Genomic DNA, 17,815 nt, shown 5'->3' on the forward strand with positions numbered 1-17,815 from the left:
GCTGCAGGTTGTGATGACGTGGAATAATGTCCAGCCACCGTGCAATACCTGCGTGCGCTGTGCCCAACGCTCCCAACACCACTGGAACAACCAGTGTCCAACACTGCCACAGCGGCTTACCTACATCCACAAGTCACTGTAGTCTGTTTCCTGGCGATGTTGCCATCAGCAGGACAACTGATATCAATAAAAAGAAGACAAGTGTTTGTCTTCTTATTTCTGAAACAGATGTCAGGACGATTGGCACCGATCTTCCCAGCAGTGGGGATGGCTGTATCCCGCATCATAGTGTTGTCGTCCTTCTCCACAAGCCTATCAGATGATGCTGCTCTCCACTGGAACCCCAAAATGACGACAAATGTTCCAGTGGATAATGGAGGCCACCTGATTGTGTAACCAGTGTAGTCCAATGCAGTCAACTGTTCCAGGCCTACACTGCACAAGCGGCAAGTGGGACTGACATCTCGATGCAGAATGTTGTGTTCATAAGACCGAGTCCGAAGAGCTTGGTCTTTAGCAGCAGCAACCAGTCCTTCAGTTGCAGCAGGAAGATTCGATGACTTTAACTATCTGTAGGTCTCTTTCGTGTCCACAGGTGGTTTCTCAGTGAGACGATACTGACCATGCATAGGTTTTCTACCCCAGGACTGTAAAGAGAACAGCTGCACATATGGAAATGTTTTACATCTGTCTGAGGCACTTGCTCGAAGACACCACACAGGATGATCTCAGTTCCGTGTGTATGTTTAGTATTTATAGTTATTATTAAATATCACTTAAAATTAGTATATGGATCATTAATAATCACTTTAATTGTATACTAATTAATGTTTCTAATATTCAATTTTGTTTATTTATAACTATAGATTGTTAGTTATTATCAAGTTAAACATAAATAATTAAATAAATATCATAATTTAATTTTAATTTATCGCAGTTATTAAATAAATTATTTGATTCTATTTATCTTCTGGCCATCATCCTCTCATTCAGATGTAAGTGGTTTCCTACTAAGTGGTTTCCAACTTACTATAGTTTTATTGGCAGGTGCCACAGGCATGACCGCCCTCGCTACATGAGACTATGTACTGTTACTACTTCGTGATGTAACACTGTTGTACCACAAAGATTGCGTTCCTCTCTGAAGAGAACATTGCCTTTCCTGGCATGAAGTCACCTTTTTCCAGCGTTTAGTTATCTCAACTATCCCATTTGTAGTTAGATAGTTGCATCTTTCCATGCTCGTTTGATTATTACCCCACCCAATGGTCAAGGTCAAGTATATGACGGTGTCTTTCTCAAACAGTGACACCTAAAGTTGTTAATTAGCGGAAGTGATTTATTTATTAACGTAAACAGCATGTTGCTACACTAGCAGAGCTTCAGACCACCGCCACTACACCTAAAATATTCTGTACAGTATCTGAGTTCAACACATGGTCGACTGGCATACGAAGGTTGAAGAATGTCAGCATTTCTACGGGTGCAAATCTAGCAAACAGTCACTGTGGAAAGCACCAATTAACACTAATTAAAGGACTCAGCGGTGTGAAAATCTTAGCCTTGGACAAAGTAGCGGCTGGGGCTTAATTAAACCCTGGAGTAATAATCAAGAGAGTATGGTAATGCATATAATGGATAGCCAGACTACTGGCAACTAATAATCTGTAGTTAGTTGCCTAAAAATAGATTAGTTGCCATGGCTCGCCACTTAGTTAGAGGGTTGTGGACCATAGCATCAGTTGTTTAGTCAAACTGTATTAGAAATTCATACACTCCCATAACCATTAGTCACCTACACGTATGTATACATGTTAAACTCACATCATGTCTGTAACTTTGATATTATTATCCTGGTCTACTTTGTGTATCTACAGCATATCTAGCAGACTCGACGTTTCAACTTGTCGCTGCACCTGCAATCTGTGTACACACACATCACCATTTTTACTCGTTCGTTCTTATGTCATTGTTGAACGTGTTACACATACCGCTTTAGTAGACGAATCGAGCAGTCTGTCTCGACTCTCATCAAGCCTCGCTTGAGTTGTGTGTAGATCCTACACAACAAAATGGTCACAAGCAAACAGTGCTGTGCATGTATAACACAGTGCTGACCCTTCTTAGAGCCTCGATCTCGTAGTTCTTCTTTCGTACGAGCTGTCGTGTTGCATTCTTCTGAGTATCAATCTGAACATGCAATATAGAATTAGAAATTTTATGTTTTGATTATGACGCTGATGACCAGAATCTTTTATACAACAGCTGGGATTATTTATGTTCAACCTAACAAAGAGTTTGTAGTGCAGCTGGTACTCATATCGACATGTGTGTGTGTGTGTGTGTGTGTGTGTGTGTGTGTGTGTGTGTGTGTGTGTGTGTGTGTGTGTGTTTGTGTGTGTGTGTGTGTGTGTTTGTGTGTGTGTGTGTGTGTGTGTGTGTGTGTGTGTGTGTGTGTGTGTACACGGACACACGCACGCACACACACACACACACACGCTCACTCATCTGTACATGTGTGCATGCTTGTCAATTACTTGAGCAAGTGTCTTTAATTGCTTCCAATATATTGACCACAAAATCTAGTGGCAGCAATTTCCGTCACTTTCTAAGTGTACGATGTATACCTTGTATTGCAGTTCATCGTCGGTATACATACACCTGTGTCCCGATCTTTTCTGAGACTGCATGTCGTGAAGGTGTTTACTTCGAAAAGCCTGCACAAGTTTGCATATCCAGTCAAACTGAATACAACGATGTGAAATTTTGGTCGCTTAACCTGTCGACTGACTAATGACTGGTTGAGTCTTTGTGCTTGGTCTAACTCTTCATGTGCTCTCTTTAGTGATTCTCGTAATAGCTGGATTTCTGCCATCTTGTCTCGTAGTTCACTCTGTAACAAACTCATTAGTCACCAAACAACTGTCACACAAAGTATGTCATTATGAATGCTGTAAGAGTGAGAAATTCAATAAGGTGCATGGCATGTTAACAATTTCTGCTTTTATTAAATTCTTGGCTGTGAAGAATGTGTGAAAGTCAATGTGAGTAGAACGTGTGTGTCAATACACTATTGCAGCTCTAACCTGTAGACTCCCAAGAGCAGATCCATGGGCCATTCGTTCTGCTTCAAACTCTCTACAAAACAAACAAACTAGAATTTAAAATGTGTCACACACATACAAACCCCATCGTACCTGAGTTTTCTGAGATCGTCTTCATATCCTTCGAGCAGTTTCTCTTTCCTATGCAGTTTCTCTTGTAGAGCTTTGATTTGACTACATATTGCAGTTGCAGTTTTGCCTCGGTCACTCCACACCTTCTCTCTCTCTGATGGATCCAGTTTTACAACACTCTTTACGCCAAGCATACCACTAAGATCCATTGACTGAGAAAGTGCCCGCAAGAAGGAAAGATACTACCAACAGCCAATAGCATTACTATACAGAAATAAATCATTAACTATTATTTCTATTAAATAAATAAATAAGTAAATAAACAACTATATTGAATTATTATTGCATGTATGTGGTGACAGTGGTTGGTTCAAACTTTGCTCCTGTCTTGTCAACCTTTTTTTATGTTGTCTCTTCTTTGCATTTTCATTCCCTTCAATCGTTTCGAACATGAGCAAGTGTTGCTCATGTAACCAATCAGGTCGCATATCAATGCATTAGATGCAGTTGTGCAAAACAAGGTACTTCATGGCCGCTGTTCCAACTGGAAGGTTTCATCATCTCCACACACAAGGAACGTAAGTATGGGCACAAAAAGAAAGCCTCCGTTCAAAAACGGCCAACCAGTCAAACAACTGGTGTCATACCATGCACAGTAACATTTCATATTATAACAATGTGTCAACAAAGTGTGGGATTGTAACAAGGTGACGCGGGTTCCATCAACAAAGTGGATGACATCCAGCCATCTATTTCATCTACTGTGAAGCAATGTCCTTCACATCCAACTAGCTGTGAATAAAGTCATAGTAAACTGAGAGCGTTATCAACAAACAGTCTAACGTGCATGCCCATAGCATGACTGAATTTTCTAATGGACAGAAACCACCAAAATATCGATGACACGACACACAGATGGTCCAAAGTCAAAGAATTGGGGAGTTTTTCTCTGTAGGGAAAGGTTTCCCAAAGCTATTGATTGACCTGTGCAGACTATTAGTCAATAACTTTACCCGCTACTAAGTAGGTTTACAGCTGTTACCGCCTCTGATAGCTAAACGTTTGTAGGTCACTAAACATGTTTGGACTTGGTGACAGGTCACCTTGTTGATGCAATAAATTAATATACCAGAAACTAGTACAACAATATCTATCTCAGAAGAGTGGCACCAACAAGAGTTTCAAAATGATGTTAGTAGCACGTTGCTGCACCACGTTCATTATGCCAGTCTATTATTGCATTCTTTCTAGATTGAAGTTAGCTGATTAATTACCACGTACCACAGCTCTGCCTTTACCAGCACACAAGCCAATGACAGCTGCCAACTTTATCTGCACATGAATATAGAACCAACATAGGGCTAGCTTATTCTGACGTCGTTCACTGGCAAAGAATTTTTCTCCACTCCTTCTGGGACAGCTGACTGGCCATGACTTTGTTAAAGAATTAAGTCGACTTTCCAAGCCTATGCTGATTCATCTAGTCTACAATCAATTGCATTGACTGCTGCTACCGTTACCACACTTGATGTAGCAGAGACCACATCAACGATCAAAGCCGAAAGAATATTCGTTCTAAGACGACTAGGCGATTGCGATAAAGGCAACAGTTTGGAACTACTGCATGACGCAAGAAAGATTCAGCATTATTTACACCACTCTCATTTTAACACAGGTTCAAATATCCAGTCCATCTTGTAGTCCACCGAGCCAAGCTCAAGCTCCTGTGTCTGGTCTTACAGTCTTCGGTAACTTTGTTAATCGACAGCTGATCCTTGGCACAGCTGTTGATGTTGTGCCTCCATGATGGGCAAGTGGGGTCTTTACCCCCATCTGGGTGCCCACCAACCTGGCAGGTGAGCCCAGAAGGGTACATGTTTTGTGTAGTCCACATGGCAATCAATGACTAGCCAATTTGATATAGATTGCAGGCACAACGGTGATCACGAAGTCAGAGCAGCATGCCTAGTGGATATCAATGACCACCAGGAAAGTGCTGAACGTCATCGTCAACGGACCGTTTGCCAGACCACAGAAACCCCCCAACAACTGAAACGAGTCATAGTCTCATGGGCCAAGCTAGAGAAACATGAGAAAGACAGACAGACAAGTTTCATAATTTACTGTCCTCAAAGGTGTTTGAACCCCCAAACCATATATCGCTAACCACTAAGCCACGGTGGTGTACTATTGTTGTTATTATTTATGCCTTTATTATTATTTTGTCACAACCACTATCACCATAGTCATCATCATGTTACACATCACTTACCGACTTCTCACTTCTATCCAACGTATTCGTTGCTTCCCTGAGAGTCACCGGAGTTGTTGGACCAGTCTGTATAGCAGTTGTCGTCAGAGCAGCATAACCACTATCATCAGTACTCGTGCCCTGACATCGTCTATCACGTGATTTCAAATCATTCAACTCACGCTTTAGTGACACAATTTGACGAAGAGCTTCCTCGTGACCAGGAACTATGAGACAAATGTGTCATCCCACATACACGAGGTGACACACCGATTGCCTACCTGGTGGTCTAAGTTCTTCCAACTTGCGTACATTGTCTCTTAATTCTTGAATAGCTTCCTTCTGCCTTTCAATCACTTGCTGCTGTCGTTCGTAGTTCTGGTATTTCGCTTTTATTTCGATCAGTTCTTGACTCGTTTCGTCCAGTTGTCTCTGCGTCGTCTCTTTGGCTGATCGTTCGGTCACAATATTATCTGCAAGTTGAGACAGTTGACTGCCTTGTTCTTTTGCTTCTCCGAGTCGCAGTTCGAGTAGCTGTTGTTGTCGTTGTACTTCAAGTTGGTTGGTCTCTAGGGTTTTCGCTTGATCGCGTGTGATTCCCTCTAGTTGCTGAATGTCGTCTTCACGTTGTCTTAGTACTTCGTCTTGATGAGCTACCAAATGACAACACAATGAACACACACACACACACACACACACACACACACACACACACACACACACACACACACACACACACACACACACACACTTGTTCAATACTTACCAACTCTTAGTCTCAGTTGCTCAATTTCTCGTTTCTGCCCATCATCCAGCTCACCTACAAGATCGGACATCCGAGCTTGCATGCCAATCAGATCGCGCCGTAAACTTTCAGCTGCATCTGTGCGCTCATGAGCCTCCTGCTGAATACTAGACAACTGCTCTCTAGAAATTAAGTATCAATCAGTGTATATACTGACAGCCATTCCTGTGGTGCTAAGTATGTGTGCTAAGTGTGTGTGCGTGCTAAGTGTGTGTGTGTGTGTGTGTGTGTGCTAAGTGTGTGTGTGTGTGTGTGTGTGTGTGTGTGTGTGCACGTGCATGAGTGCATGTGTGCGTTAATTACCTCAAAGATACAACAAGATCTTCAAGTCTCTGAATCTCCTGTCTTTGACCACGCTCATCAGCAGGCATCAGCTTCCTATCCCCATCATTCGGCATCTTCGACTCAAACACTCTTTTCTGCTCTTTCACTTCAAACTGTTCTTGTCCATCTTTTACATGACTCGGCAGAATCCCAGACTTTAATATCTTGTTTTCATTGACCGCAGTAAGTAGCTTCTCTTCCAAGGCAACAATTGTTATTGCATGCTGACTGCTCTGCTCCTAGACAGAAGTGCAAAGATCAACAACAAAAGCAACATTAAAAGCCATACACATGCAATATTCATACCTATCCTAAATAGCTAGCCATAATCTAGCTCATTAAACTTATCAATACCAAGTGATAAATATCAAATAGTAATACATAGAATAAAATTTATTGATACTCAATTAATATGAAAATGTTAGTATCAACTGAATATGGACAAACAGACAGACAGATGGATGGACAGACAGACAGACAAACAGACAGCCTGGCAGACAGACAGACTGACAGACAGACTGACAGATAAACATATAGACAAACAGACTAATGGTGGAGAAACTCAACTCAACTAGTGTAATATTAACAACACAGCATTAGTTAATTTCTACTAAACAATACTTAATAGATATTGCAACATCACTAAAATTACCTAATCATTAGCTAATAAAATTAGCTTTAATATATATTTATTAGTATCATTAATATCAACAAAAATCACAACTGTTATCATCTAACAATTAATAATAATTAATAATATTAATAATTAATATTAACCTTGTAGAGATCTATCTCCTTCCTCAGAATTTCTCCAAGAGAGTTCTGTTCAGCCGCTGCTGCGTGTTGTAGAGTCTTCATCTGTAACTGTAGCCGTTCAACTTGTTCTTGTAGTGCTGCCTGTATAATCACAGCAACATTAAAAATTGACTAATTAGACTGCAAGTACATTTGCTGACACATGATCACAAAGTTCTCACTTCATTTTCTTTGACACCAACAAGCTCAACTCTGATTGCTCCTAAGCTTTCGTCTTTATGCCGTAATGTCTATAAATAGAAAGACAACAAACAAATAGCAGTATTGCTAATGATTTTGAGTAAATGTGAGATATGCTTGTAACATTGTTAAGTTAACAAAACAAATACAGTAAGTAGAAACAAAGACAGACAGACAGACAGACAGACAGGCAGACAGACAGCAAATAGGCAACTGACAAACAAACAAACAGACAAACAGACATAAAACAGACAGACAAACTAAAATAAAGCAAACAGACAGATAAAGACAACTACAAATACATATGCACAAAACAGACCAACTACAAAAAATGAAGCAATACAATCAAACAGAGACAACGTACACATAGAGAATACAGAGACACAGACAAGCAAACAAATTAAAATATGCAAAAATACACACACAACAAGACATACAAACAAACAAAAACCAACAAATAAATAAGCATACAAACTAACAAATAGACAAATACATACATATCTTGTTGTGTCATGGAAATTTGCTATGAATTCGTTGTGTACATACACACATTAATGCACACAGACACAGACACAGACACAGACACACACACACACACACACACACACACACACACACACACACACACACACACACACACACACACACACACACACACACACACATGCACGCACGCACATCAGCCACACCCACCCCACACCCCACACCCCACACCCACACCCACACCCACACCACACCCACCCCACACCCACCCCACACCCCACACCCACCCCACACACACACAACATCACCTCCTCCAGTCTTTGAATCTCCTCTTCTTTCTTCTCTATCTTGTCTCTCTCATTCTGTACTTCTAGCCTATATTTCTTCTCTATTTCAGTTCTCTTCTCCTCAACCAAACCAGCCAGCTGGCGCTCATGCTCCTCTCTCACAGCAGTCAATTCACGAGCCGATTGTGTCTCCAGTTCACTTTGAGCGTGAGATACAGCCTCTGATATGTCAGACTGATGCTTTGCATTGCTGTCTGCAACACTGGAAACAGTGACAATATAGCAACATTGACAATCTATGATGAGAGTGACAGCTCACTGCGTAGTCAATTCGTTCAATGCTCTTGTTTTGTTGGTGAGTTCCTGGTGTAAAATTTGAATTTTGGCAAGAGTGTCTAGAGGTGAGATAAAGAATTGGATATGTGGTATGTATCAATAAAACTAATACAGTAGAACAGCTGATTTAAGTAACTAGAAATAAACTATAAGGTTAAACCACCAAGAAATACACAAACAGACAGAGAGAGTTAGACCAACAAACAGAATGCATGACCAACTAACCAACCAACTATCCAACCAACAAACAAACAAACAGACAGAGAGACAGTTAGACAAACAAACAGACTGACCAAACAACAAACAAACAAACAGATTGACCAACCAATCAACCAACCAACAAACAAATAGACAAACAAACAAGATAGACAGACAGTCAGACAGACAAACAGACAGACATGCAGACAGACAAAAAACAGACTAACCAACCAACCAACAAACAGACAAACAAGAGACAGACAGACAGTTAGACAACCAAACGGACTGACCAAACAACAAGCAAACAGAAAGCAAACAGACAGACAGTTAAAAAAACATACTGAGCAACCAACCAACAAACAAACAAACAGACCAATCAACCAACAAACAAACAACTACACAGACAGACAGACAGACAGACATAGACAGACAGACAGACAGACAGACAGACAGACAGACAGACAGGCAGACAAATAACAGACTGCACGACCAACCAACCAACAAACAGACAAACAAACAGACAGACAGACACTTAGACAAACAAACAGACTCCCCAACCAACAGACAACAGTTAGACAAACAAACAGACTCACCAACCAACTAACAAACAGACCAACAACAGAGAGACAGTTAGACAACAGACAGACACATAGACAGATGAAAGGCAAACAAACAGCAAGACAAACAAACTTTCATTACATTTCGTCAGTATACTGACAGACAACGGAAGAACCAGCTGTAACACACTACTATCCAACCTCGTCCATCGGTCACCTCTTCTTCAAGATCACCACAAGCGTTATTCACTGCGTCGACTATTTCTTGCAATTCCACTACAGATTGCTCACACTGTGTCTTCTCAAACTTCAGTCGCTCACACAACTCGTCCTATCACATGCCAACAGCATACACCCAACAATTAAGTACAAACATCTCAACATTCGATGACCTTCATCCATGTTGTGTTATTAGAGACTTTAAGAGCTGACAGTGTGTCTAAGCTCAGTTGCAATGTCTCAATCATGCTGCTCTTGTTAGCTGTTTGAAGAGCATCCTGAAAGAGTATAAACCGTTTGAGTAGGACAGGAATTAGTTAGTTAATTAAATTGAGTGTAAGTGTATTGGTCGTTTATCCATGTGCCAAAATGTAAGTTTAGCTGCCTTGTCTGACCATTGTTTAGCTAGTATAAGCATGTCTGCCATCATACGCAGTTTTCTACCTTGTCTCTAATTCTGTCTGTCTATCCCCTCATCTGTCTGTTTGTCTAGCTGTCTTTCTGTCTGTCTATCTGTCTGTCTGTCTGTATGTATGTATGTATGTCCATCCATCCATCTGTCTGTCTGTCGGTCGGTCTGTCTGTCTGTCGGTCTGTCAAGTCCATTAGTTAATGGCTTTTTGTTTGCAAGGACTGATTTGTATTTTAAAAATCGTAGCATATGTACAAGTAGAATCTGTATGAGAATAAATTATATCTGTCAGTCTGTCTGTCTATTTGCCTGCATGTGTCCGCTTGTCAGTTTATAAAATCACTGATAATATGCATATTTATTTAATCATGTAACAAAATCATTAAATTTAGTCCAGTTGCATTACATCCCACAACTACATTCTGCAAAGTTCCTCAAAATCACGTCAAATTTATTCTCACACAAATTAGTAATTTCAGAGTAGTTATGCAACATCGTCGCTGTATGCAGTATGTTACAGTAATTTCAACAGACCTTCAGTTGATTTAGAACATGTTGCATGGAAGTGACAAATTCTGTAGCTGCCTTCTCTTCCTCTTCAAACTGTGTACAATGTCAAGCCAAAAATTAGTACAGATATGAATGGATAAACACACAAATAGCAAACATTTCTTGCAAACAAATGGGCATGCCAATGGACACATACAAACAATACATGCACATGAAAACAAGTGCGAATAAATTAATAGACACACAAATAGACACAATGCACAGAAAATTGAACAAATACATATACAAACAAGCAACACACAATTATACAATTAATTAAATGCGTTCACATGCACTCTCTCTCTCTCTCTCTCTCTCTCACACACACACACACACACACACACAGTCCGTGTCAAAACTACTGACACATTTATGCTTAGTTGGAGACGTGGCCATGGGTAGCGTGAGTAGAAATGCATCCGTTTTCAGGTCATGTACCTTTTATAGACAAAAGAGAACTATCGTGTATGCTTGTAGGTTCCTAGACTCTTGGAAACTCACAAGTGCGCATCAGTAGCTTAATTGTGTCCTCCTTTCATTTTTGATAGCATTACGCTCGCTATCTTAGCTCTAGCCAAAGGCACATTCGGCTAGACGTGCGTTCAATGTAAGGCAACAGATCACAAGGCGTGAGCAAGAACATCTCCGCCTGGATTGTGTCTCCAGTTCATGAACGTTTCAAGGCCTATGAAGCTCAACATGCCGCTTGATGACAACCCAAAAGGTTTCTATTTCATGCAAGATCTGGTGAGCTAGTGGGCCAATCAAGAAACCGTGATGCCCAGAGTCTCATTTTCTAGCTTCAATAACAGTGGAATTTTAATTCCTAGGTATTGTGTAGCAATACTTGCATCATGAAGTTCTCTTAAATTCTGCTGGTAGAAGAATTGCATGACGACAACTTCCTGAGCTGCAAGCTAATGTGCAAGTCTGTTGACTGATTTGTTGTTCCTTGTTGCGTCATGTTCACTAATTGAAGCTGTTCGATGGTTTACAGCTAGTTTTTTGGTCTTCCACGGGAAGCAATGCGTTGAATTCCTTCTCTAGTGTCCAGTCTTTAGAGAGTTCAGTAAACAGTAGAGAAGAAACACATAAAAAGTTGGCAGATTGTAGATGGCTTCTTGGTACTGGAGCGGTATAGTAACAGAATTTCGCAGTGTTGTCTTTCACGACTTGTTTCATGATGAAAACGTTCTGTACATGGATGCACATACTATGGAATAGCTTTTGTGACTGCTTTTCAGCTGTTTTAGAAGAATTTGGCACAGTTTCTTAATAAATAGCAAAACAAGAAAACCTTTTCCAAAAATAGTACAAGTAAACCGGAAACGTGTCAATAGTTTTGACGCGAACTGTGTGTGTGTGTGTGTATATATATATATATATATATATATATATATATATATATATATATATATATATATATATATTATCTCAGATGTACAACTGGCATTGCCACAAGAATAATTATAGCCGTCGATTGCTGAAGGAACAAGAGAAGAGGAGGTCGTCGTCCTTTCAGACTGTGGCATTGTGACTTTTGGCATTGTGACTTTTGCCACTCTGGCTGTCTGTGTCAGTCCTTATTCTGGTGATGGGACCCCATTTGAGGAATGAATGCTTTTTCATTGGCTTTATTAGTGTGTGAGCAACTGCCAATTCGTCGTATTCCTATTGTCCGCATTCTGTTTGTCCGTTGGAGTATACAGATCAACAGGAACATGGAGTTTGCCGCATCATCATCCTACTTCCAGCGCACTACGTGTTGCAGTTTGTATTGTTTCAACAGCTTGGCTCTTCATGACGACTCTACTTATTTCTTGTTGCCTCATTTGTCATCGAGTGGAACAGTTGGTAAAGTTCCTGAACCTTGTCGCATCTTCAACACGTACCCAGCGCTCTATAGGTTTCTTTGCTCAGCTGGTTTGCTTCTTCTGATTTTTGTTTCTTGGATTCTTTTCTTGTTACCTCTGGTCACTGCAATCGTATGGAATATTGGATGTTGCCACACTTTCACCCCTTCTTTTTCATCTTCTGCATTGTTCATGTTCAATCTTTCTTCTTCTCTTTTGATGTGGAAACTTCTTTCTGTCTTTGTGGCTAATGGTGCAGTTGGGCAAGATCCTGAAGTTTTGTCGCACAATCACCCTTCTTCCCGTGCTCTTCAAGCCTTCTTCCTATTCTTCATTCACTTGCTGTTTGTTCTCTGGCATATACTTCTTCATCCTCATGTCGTTTCTAGCAGATGAACTCAGACTGGATTCTGGAGCATGCCGCACTTCAACCCTATTTCAGCGCTCTTCAGGCCTCTTTGCTTATCTGCTGTACTATTCTATAACTCTTATCTGCTATATAGTGATCTTGTTAGTTTCTTCGTTTTGTCTTGTACACGGACAGTACGCTAGCTCGTATTTTGGATGTAAAGCAGCTTAGCTGCTCTAACAATACAAAAGATTTAATGCTATATATATATATATATATATATATATATATATATATATATATATATATATATATATATATATATATATATATATATATATATATATATATATATATATACAGTACTGGCAATAAGAAAAGCTGACAGCAATACACTTATGATACGACACGAGAGATACGATAGATAGGATAGAACACAAAAGGTATGTAATACCATACGATAGAATATGATAGGGTACCTAATACCATGCAATACCATAAGATAGATATGATAGAATACAAAAGGTACCCAATACCATACCATAGAATATGATAGGATACTCAATACCAATACCACAGAATATGATAAGATACACAATACCATAGGCAACACAATAGGCGTGCAATACGATACCATATGCACACACACCAAACAACTTTGTGTTCACAAACTCACTACATAAGCGGCACTCACAAATAGACAAATCTTTACATTGACTTACAGCTGTAACCGTTTCTTTTAGCTCTTCCACCTGATTGTACAAGCTCTGCTTCTGCTCTGCAACTTCAGTTATGTGGCTCACCACGCTTGCTCTTCCTGTCTCGCTTTTGGCAAGGTCTTGTCCATTTGCTAATGCTGTGATGTTACAGACTTTGGAAGTGAAGCTAACCAACTAGAATAGACATAGAATTAATGCAACATCATAATATTATATGCAAGCAATGAATCAATATAACGAATGAGGTCAATCAAATATAACCAAACTTGATTAAGAGACCATGCAATAACACTAAAGAAAACTAATGAATAAACAAACAGAAAAACAAAAATACAAAAATCAAATAACAGACAATTAAATAAAAGGTAGAAAAAGGAACACACACACACACACACACACACACACACACACACACACACACACACACACACACACACACACACACACACACACACACACACACACACACACACACACACACACACAAAGAAACAAACAACAAACAGACAAAAAAGCAAACTAGCAAATATGAAACAAACAACACACAAACTGACCAAACAACTGACAAACCAACATATTAACAAACAGACTAACAAACAAACAAACAAACAACTTGGCAGAGACACAAAGTAAACAGACAAACAAAATGATATAGCAGCATGCATATACAGACAACAACAACAACAATATCAACATGCAACAACATCAACCTACTACAACAACAACATCAACAACAACTACAACATCAACAACAACTACAACATCTACAACTACAACATCATCATTGATCAACAAACAACATCAACAACAATAAAAACAATAACCATAACATAAATAACAACAATAGCAATAACAACAACTACTGAAAGGAAATGTGTATTTGATACCAGCAAAGTACTACTAAATAAAACACTCTAATAAAGTCTGATTTGTCTAATGAAATGGTTTTAGTTTTTTATTGGAAATAATCGGCTCTCCGCAGTTGCTGAGAGAATGCTGCCCCGAGTGTTCAATTGACATCTTCGTATTCTGCATTCGCGTATCCAAATAATGGATGACCTCAAAAGGGCAAACGCAAGCCAACATCTTATCCAACAGATTGTGGCCATAATGCTGCATGTACTGTATGTTGTGTCGTTCTTTCCTGATAGTTGTGAAACAAACATTTTGATAAATATTGTTGTCATCTGGCTGGCACTACCAGTGTAAGATAGGATAAGAGGAGTAAATAATGCCTGCCCTATTTTTCTAATGCATTCTTCCTATTTCATCTTCTTTCTTTATCTTGGTTTTTGTAACAAAACCTAATGGCGTTAGATTTATATAAAAAGAGCACTAGGATTAAACATTTTGATGTCAAAAAACAATTTTTGAAATCTTCCTCCCCAGAAACCACAAGCGGAAATGTGTAGTCTTGCTTCATCTTGTGTTACATCGTTGCAGTAACATATCTCTCGACTTAGTGGTTGAAGAACTGGTTCAATCTCAACATCGTGGCAAACTTCAGTAAACATGGCAGCAAAGAGGTCACTTACTTCATTATGTCTAACCGTGGGAAATCCACAAGTTGGACATGACATTGAATGATCAGTAGTGAATGATTTACAAGGACATTGGTCAGTCAGACAAAGAGGTCACCACCCATAGCAAAGCCAAGGAGCATCTTGGAACTCCGATTGTCTAATGAGAAATGGTATTCGCCCAAGGAAAGAACTGTTAGCCAAGTGGACACACTTTTCTCTAGCAAGATGTAGAACACACTTCAAATCTGACGTAATTCCATGCAGTTTCAACTTGTTCCATATTTGTCTTATTTGTATGGTGTTTCTGTTGTTTTATATATAGATTTGATATAATTCTGTTGCTGTGAGGCATTTCCAAGCTGTGATTGTTGCTGCAGTATGAGATTACAGAGAGGCTCAGAGACTTAAATTTCTGGGATTTAATGAATTGAAGTTGGATCAATTATTCCCAAACCACCACAACGAGCTGAAAAAGCAAAAAATCTCAATGATTTTCCGGGTGAAGGAAAGTTAGTCAGAGCTGAAATAAGTTTAGATTGAATTGGTGACTCCAAAGATTCTACAAAGTCTGATGTTCATTGCACCGAGCCACATATGTCCATCTGCCAATACTGCATGAATAAGAGTTGAATATGCAGCGTGTGGGTGTGATTGACCAAACAAAGAGAGCGTCTCAATTTCTTTTGTCCAATCCTTGACATTGTTATAGTCAAGAGACTATCACAAACCTCTGATTACCAATTGTAGCTCCAAGATAATGGTGTCCCTCTGTTGTGATATTGGTATTGGTGTTGATAAAAGTAGACTTGGCTCTTCAAACATTCTGGTTTCGCTCTTAGCACCATTGGGGTGATATCCATATTTAGGACCAATTGTCGTAAGCCGTTTCCACCATTTTCTACTTGAATCTAGTTTTCCAGCATAGACAGCACGCATCATCTGCGTACAAAACTTGGTGAGTGTCAGCATTGTTAATCTTTTTAATCAATGGCACAGTGACTAAGGTGTTGCTATTGCTAAGGGGCTCCTTAAGTGGTACCTTCCTGTTATAGTAAACATTCACCTCCTACAAACAAGCAAGATGGTTTCCAATAAGAGTTCACAAGAGCAGGGTATTCCTAGACAAGTCTAACTACTAACTAACAACAACAACAACTACTACTACAACCAACTATACATACTGTCTCTTCTTCATGTGCCAGCTTTGTAACAAGCTGCTCAACTTCATTCTGACTTGATCTATAGTCCGTCTTCGCTTGACCCAATTTTCTCTCCAACTGCCTTATAGTCTCTTTGTTTGTCTCCAGCTGTTGGCCAGTTGCATCCACCTCTCCTTGTAATACACTAATTTTCTGTGCACGATCATGAACACAACGCTCGGATGCTTGCAATTGCTAAACACAAGCCATGCAATTGTCACCATTCTATAGCTAAATGTAATCATTGATTGCCTTACAACTTTAATTCTCTGCAGCTGCGATTGGAGTTGATCATGTTTCGTAGCTTTCTGTTGTTGTTGCTGCATTTTTATGTGTGATAGCTAAAAAGGAATATGATAACATAAAGTGTGTTAACTTGTTTGCATCAAGACTGCAAAAATATAAAACCTAACTACAAATGTAGCTGTTTGTCTGCCCTCAGTCTGACCATCTCTTAGTCTGTCTGTTTGTTACCTGAGGCCCGGATATCTGGGCTAAGGGTATAGTAGTCATCTGGCCAATGACCATACGTATGACCGTATAACTGTATTTATACTCGATTAGCACACATGCAAATAAAGCTATTACGACCAATAGACGAGAAATGGTGTCATTACTGACCAATAGACAAACGTGATGTCATCGTAAGGCTCCACCTTTCTTTGTTTAGCATCTGCTCGTGGAAGCAACGTGTGCAATTAAACTTTATTAACACAATTAGCACCTACAGCCGACTTATAGTACATTGTGGTGGCAAATTTTCTCACTTCATATGTTGGCCGGAGTGTTGAGCAAGATGTTATAAAATTAGAACGATTAAACGGTACCACTGCCACTGTTGCAATTTTCAATTTGTGTAAACATTAAAATCTAACAATTGACAATAAGATACATTTCCAACAGTTGAACAACGTCCTTATCAAACAATAGAATCACTGCTCAACCAAAATTGCAAATTATTGCTTTATGGTTTGTAGAAAATCAAATGTACATTAGAACATTAGAGACATTTGCAAATTTTAACAGCATTGAAATGCAAAAATTGGAATGATCAAAAGGGCACAGACCGTACAGAGATGGTTACCAGGGATGTTGGAGATGGCCAAACCTTAAGTGAGGCATTGGAGCGAGATGGGTAACAAAGATTGATATGAACAAGAAAAATGATTAGGTCATTTGAGGATTTAGAGCAGAGTATAGCAATTGCGGTGGCACTAAATATTCCAAACTTTAGTAAGAAATTAAATTTGTGTTGGTCACGGATGTGAGCGATCAAGGAGTAGAGGCAATGTTAGCAAATCGGGAACAAGCAGGAGCACAGTTGAAGCCCATCGCATTTTACCATCATGCATTGGCACAGGCAGAGAGACGCTATGGAACAACTAAAAAAAGAATTACTTGCAGTGGTTCTTGCTATTAAGAAATTCAGAGTGTATTTAGGAAAACCCTTTCATCTTATTACAAATCTTAAAGCACTCCAACGGTTGCATTCACTGAATATGGCGAATGAAAAGGAAGGAGAGGCTGCTGGCTTGAATTTTTGCAGCAGTATGAGATCAATTCTATACACAAGGCAAAT

General features: G+C 39.5%; 1 protein-coding gene across 1 annotated transcript in view; it reads right to left on the bottom strand.

Moving 5' to 3' along the window:
• Positions 1 to 1,744: 1,744 nt before the first annotated feature.
• Positions 1,745 to 17,815, bottom strand: part of LOC134181838 (forkhead-associated domain-containing protein 1-like) — a 21,218-nt gene continuing 5,147 nt past the window's right edge. Inside the window, exons 8-28 of the mRNA XM_062649106.1 lie at positions 16,494 to 16,577; positions 16,219 to 16,431; positions 13,518 to 13,688; positions 10,579 to 10,647; positions 9,806 to 9,910; positions 9,615 to 9,744; positions 8,642 to 8,717; positions 8,344 to 8,584; positions 7,534 to 7,602; positions 7,334 to 7,453; positions 6,536 to 6,795; positions 6,194 to 6,354; positions 5,709 to 6,080; positions 5,449 to 5,654; positions 3,198 to 3,418; positions 3,087 to 3,138; positions 2,780 to 2,893; positions 2,628 to 2,717; positions 2,119 to 2,190; positions 1,992 to 2,060; positions 1,745 to 1,923 (exon numbers count right to left, since the gene is read on the bottom strand). Coding sequence (XP_062505090.1) covers positions 1,900 to 1,923; positions 1,992 to 2,060; positions 2,119 to 2,190; positions 2,628 to 2,717; positions 2,780 to 2,893; positions 3,087 to 3,138; positions 3,198 to 3,418; positions 5,449 to 5,654; positions 5,709 to 6,080; positions 6,194 to 6,354; positions 6,536 to 6,795; positions 7,334 to 7,453; positions 7,534 to 7,602; positions 8,344 to 8,584; positions 8,642 to 8,717; positions 9,615 to 9,744; positions 9,806 to 9,910; positions 10,579 to 10,647; positions 13,518 to 13,688; positions 16,219 to 16,431; positions 16,494 to 16,577 — 2,919 coding nt within the window. The 3' untranslated portion in view covers positions 1,745 to 1,899. The remainder of the gene's footprint in view (positions 1,924 to 1,991; positions 2,061 to 2,118; positions 2,191 to 2,627; positions 2,718 to 2,779; positions 2,894 to 3,086; positions 3,139 to 3,197; positions 3,419 to 5,448; positions 5,655 to 5,708; positions 6,081 to 6,193; positions 6,355 to 6,535; positions 6,796 to 7,333; positions 7,454 to 7,533; positions 7,603 to 8,343; positions 8,585 to 8,641; positions 8,718 to 9,614; positions 9,745 to 9,805; positions 9,911 to 10,578; positions 10,648 to 13,517; positions 13,689 to 16,218; positions 16,432 to 16,493; positions 16,578 to 17,815) is intronic.

The sequence above is a fragment of the Corticium candelabrum genome, chromosome 7, assembly GCF_963422355.1.
Source record: "Corticium candelabrum chromosome 7, ooCorCand1.1, whole genome shotgun sequence".
NCBI classification, from domain to species: domain Eukaryota; kingdom Metazoa; phylum Porifera; class Homoscleromorpha; order Homosclerophorida; family Plakinidae; genus Corticium; species Corticium candelabrum.